We start from the raw sequence: 4,099 nt of genomic DNA, 5'->3' as shown, positions 1-4,099 counted from the left end.
TCTCAGTTCTCTTTTATTTTTATTCTCTGGATCATCCTCTTTTAATAATTTGATTCTTTCAAAATCTCCATCTTTGCTGCTAGAGTTTTGTCCTGAAATTCTATCACCTCAGTAAATAAATAAATAAACAAATAAAATAAAATAACATAACATAAAAAATAAAAATAAAAAATTAGAACAAAAGCATAACAGAAGGAGAACAACAGAATGGATCTTGCAACATCTGATTAGATTCAGTTATCCATTAATTTATTTGAACCCTCCAATTCTAACACTAAATTTAAACAAGAAAAAAGGACAATGTTACACAAGTTAATACTCAAATTTGTCAACAGATATTTTAAAGCCAGTGGCTAGTTGCCATTATAGGCTAGTGATAGCATCCATCTCGGGACAAACCACTTTACATTGATAACCTTAATTGACTAATTAATTATCTCAAATCTGAAGGTCTCTCTCATTCTTTTTCATCATTAATACCATGGTACAGTCTCATAACTCTGTGGTCCGACAAAGCACTCTGAGCAAACATCTGATCAACCTCAAGCTCCAAATCTGACCTCTTCGCAAACCGGCCTTTTATTCGGGGCCTTGCCTCAGCAAATGCCTTCCTTGAAGCATATCTTAGGATCTTTTCGAATTTACGTGTCTTTCTCTTTTCCTTATATCTCATGACTCGCGCTTCTCGGTCAACTGCACTGAGATCGAGATTCATCAGATGTGCGTGGCCTGATACAAGGTCGAGGGTTCCACTCGAGGCAAGGAGATGGGAGTTCGAGATGTCAGTGATGGTCGTGTCAGGTACAACACTCGCCTCCAATGAGGAGAAAGATACCTGAGAAATGCTCAGTAAATGGTCACTGAAGAATTTGAGCAGTATGTCTAAATAGAAATTACAATGTACATACATGTGTGTTCTTTTGGTGTGCTTTTAAATTTTGGTGTTTAACAACTGTACCATAATCATGTTCTTTTGATAAAGCGGGGATGCCACCTGTTTCCATTGCTTTTTGGAAACATAACTATGTACTTCATCTCAAAAATATTATACGCTTGCTAATTAAACTAAGTCCTACTACTTGAAAGGTAATATTGGTACCAGTCAGCAAAAGAGAGAGTTCTGAACTAAAACAGTAGAAACATCACTAAATATTATATGGTCAATAAAAATCTGAAAGTTTAAACTTAGTAACATGCCTATAAATGTATTTGATTAATTTCTGATAACTATAGTAGATATGTCAAATTGACAGTTAATGTAGCAGAAAAAAATGCTTCTTTCTGAAATATAGTGGGTAATTGAGATTCTCTGTGGAAATTCCAAATGGGGATATGTTTAAATTGAGGTCTCAATTTTACTTGGAGAAAATTAGAAGGAAGTATCATTTACTGAGAAATTGGACAGGCACTTCACCGGTATGGTATTATACCAATTGAAACAAGACATTGTGTGTGTTTCCTTCTTTATATTTTACAACTTGAATGATCCCTTATAAATTTCTTGAGGGTAAAATACCAAAATCCGAAAGCTAATCCGTGCTTGTCACAAACTATAGTTTGCACATACAAACTTAATTCTCTATTAGCACTAATTGAGTAGAAAATAGTGGCTCACGCTGTGACCCATTGATGTGGTGTAGCTATATCCCACAGTAGATACTTCCCCAGTCGATGATGTTGCGTTTGCCATTACATGCGACGGCATCGCCATCCCCTCATGATTTGCATCCCCAAAATGCTCATAACAAGAATCCAACTCTGCCAGATCGAAGTATTCATCCAGCTTTTTCTCATTGAAGATCTCACTATCCTGCTCGTTGTTCTCCTTTACAACATTTATTATACCTGAAGATAACATTACAAAAAAAAGGGGAAAATTTCAGTCCATTGAACTAATTGAAGTTGCCCAACAATTAATTTCCAGCAAATTAGTGATTGGAGTATGGATGATATATCGATCCTCAGATAATAATTTGCCTATGTGAAGAATTGATTCCTCTAATTCCTTCTAGTTTGAAATACCATTGTTTGTATTTTCGGGGAAGAAAGAAGGGAGGGGGAGGATTGGGATACGTTGGTGGCGTCCAGCTAGTTTGTTGGCCGAGTGCACTGACACATCACAAGCAGCACATAGAGCTGCTGCATCAGCCCGGCAGGCTAGCGCTGCGGGGGCCAGCTCACATGCCTCACACACCGGCACCCGTTCATGGCGGGAAGCCACGCGGTTGGCCGCATGCACTTGTGCATCGCATGTGGTGCAGAGATATGCTGCATCAGCCCGGCAGTATACTGAGCCTGCAGCTGCCCCACATGAGTCGCACGGCTTCACCCAATTTAGCAGATTGGTGTTTCCGGTTCCGGTGGTACCTCCACTGCCACCACCACCGGCATCCCCATATATGGTGGGGTAAGTATTATTGTAGTTCAATAAAGGATTGGTGGTGCGAACTGGGGTTGTGCTACTAGTAAATATGTTAGGTAGCATGTGGTGGTTTTCTTTCTTTTATAACTAAGTTTTCAGTTGCTTGTATACAGAATAGAATAGGGGAAGCTAGCGGAGATGGAGAGTGCACAAAGTGTTTACACAGTCTTTCTATTCTATTTCTATTTCTATTTCTATGTGTATAGGTAGGTACTAGGTAGGGGAAATATAAGTTAGTAATTGAGGAAATGAGACGGTGACACGTGGCAGGATTTGAGTGGTCCGTACAAGAGCTGTTCGAGATGTGTAAAAACTTGTCTGTTCTATTGCGGAGATTTAAATTAAGTCTGAAATCTAATTAAATTAATCCTTGGCCCTTGGGAAATATTAATTAGATCATCAGAGTTGAGTTTAGTCGGAATCGATCTCATTCTCATAGCATGCACATGAAGTACGTATTTATAATGACATGAGAAGACATGCTTAATTAGAAGGGTCCAATCAGGTCGATCGGGTCACTTTCTAATGCCCACTTGTTCGGTTCTGGTCATATCGGCTATATATATATATTGCTCATAACGAATTGTCCTGGCAACATAATATATATAATATATAATATAGTTTAGGACTTAAGGAGGTGATTGGCGCGCTCAGTATACATAGTTTGCGAACAATTAATTTTATGTGGTCAGAATAATAAAGACCGTATTAATTATTTTAGCAGAAATTAATATTTGACAAATGGGAAGACACGATCAGTTCTTTACAAGTTCAAAATTAATTTTTTATCCTGAGAGGGATAATCTGACATTTATTTATTTTCAATTTTTTTTATAATTATAAAAATAAAGATTTAATTTGAAATATAATGCTGTAGGGATAATTCATATGGATTAATTATTTAATATTTGTTCTCAGAATATAAGGTAATTAAAACGTTCTCTCAATCCCCTCCTACCCTTAATTAGATTGTCAGAGATCAAGCAGAAAATATTTCAGATATATATATATATATACTTTCGTATTATTATAGACTCAATACAGAATGATCCTGAAAAGACGATGATGATTTCGACAATTTTTTCCAATAGCTTGTTACACTCACACTCGGAAAATATGACAAAACAGGTAGATCTGAAGAGGGGTTATGATGGATGAACCTGATATATATAACTAAACACTCAATTGGAAATATATACATATATATTTTTGCTATTTGGCGAATGGAGAAGATTAATGAGGTATAAGGAAGTGCCCATGAACTCTCTCCTAAAGCTCTCAAGGGACAAGGCCAAAAATGAGTTAGTTCCAACAAGACAATTGTGAGATATATAATACAAATTCATTTTACTTTTTTAGAAAATCATGCAACTGATAAGACATAACCTCCTGAATTTGATCGAAAGATACTTATTATTTTTGACTGTGGCAAATTCTTTATATATTTGTGATAATTCAAAAAAATTAACATATTACTTGGCATCTTCAATCAAATTAATAACAGCACCCGATACACCTACGGCTTTCTCCTAAAAAAAAATAACAGCACCCGATTTTTCTTATTTAAAAAGAAAAAGAAAAATCCATATAATTAGTTGGAAGAAAGAAAAATGGAAATTGAGACATAAGTTTTCTGACAATACTTATTTAAGAATATTTTTTATTAGATCTATCTAT

At 35.8% G+C, this 4,099-nt stretch overlaps 1 protein-coding gene across 2 annotated transcripts; it reads right to left on the bottom strand.

The window, feature by feature from the left end:
- Positions 1–227: 227 nt before the first annotated feature.
- Positions 228–2,586, bottom strand: LOC144555219 (zinc finger protein HD1-like). 2 transcript variants are annotated; one of them, XM_078303474.1, is made up of 3 exons: positions 2,023–2,586; positions 1,616–1,845; positions 228–835 (listed from the first exon to the last, which is right to left on the bottom strand). In XM_078303474.1, exons 1-3 carry the CDS (start codon positions 2,483–2,485, stop codon positions 458–460), a joined length of 1,071 nt encoding a protein of 356 aa, XP_078159600.1. In that variant the 5' UTR covers positions 2,486–2,586; the 3' UTR covers positions 228–457. The 2 variants fall into 2 exon arrangements, with proteins under 2 accessions (XP_078159600.1, XP_078159601.1); XM_078303475.1 differs by having other exon boundaries at positions 2,074–2,586.
- Between the last annotated feature and the right edge of the window lie 1,513 nt (positions 2,587–4,099).

Source organism: Carex rostrata, chromosome 6 (genome assembly GCF_964058835.1).
Source record: "Carex rostrata chromosome 6, lpCarRost1.2, whole genome shotgun sequence".
Classification (NCBI taxonomy): Eukaryota; Viridiplantae; Streptophyta; class Magnoliopsida; order Poales; family Cyperaceae; genus Carex; species Carex rostrata.
This window is presented reverse-complemented; position numbering and strand designations above follow the sequence as displayed.

Coding starts and splice junctions, on each gene's coding strand:
- LOC144555219 (XM_078303474.1), bottom strand. CDS start 2,485: ATGCTACCTAACATATTTACTAGTAGCACAACCCCAGTTCGCACCACC. Junction 1,846..2,022: donor CCCCGAAAATACAAACAATG/GTATTTCAAACT, acceptor TGTTATCTTCAG/GTATAATAAATGTTGTAAAG. Junction 836..1,615: donor CCACATCAATGGGTCACAGC/GTGAGCCACTAT, acceptor AGCATTTCTCAG/GTATCTTTCTCCTCATTGGA.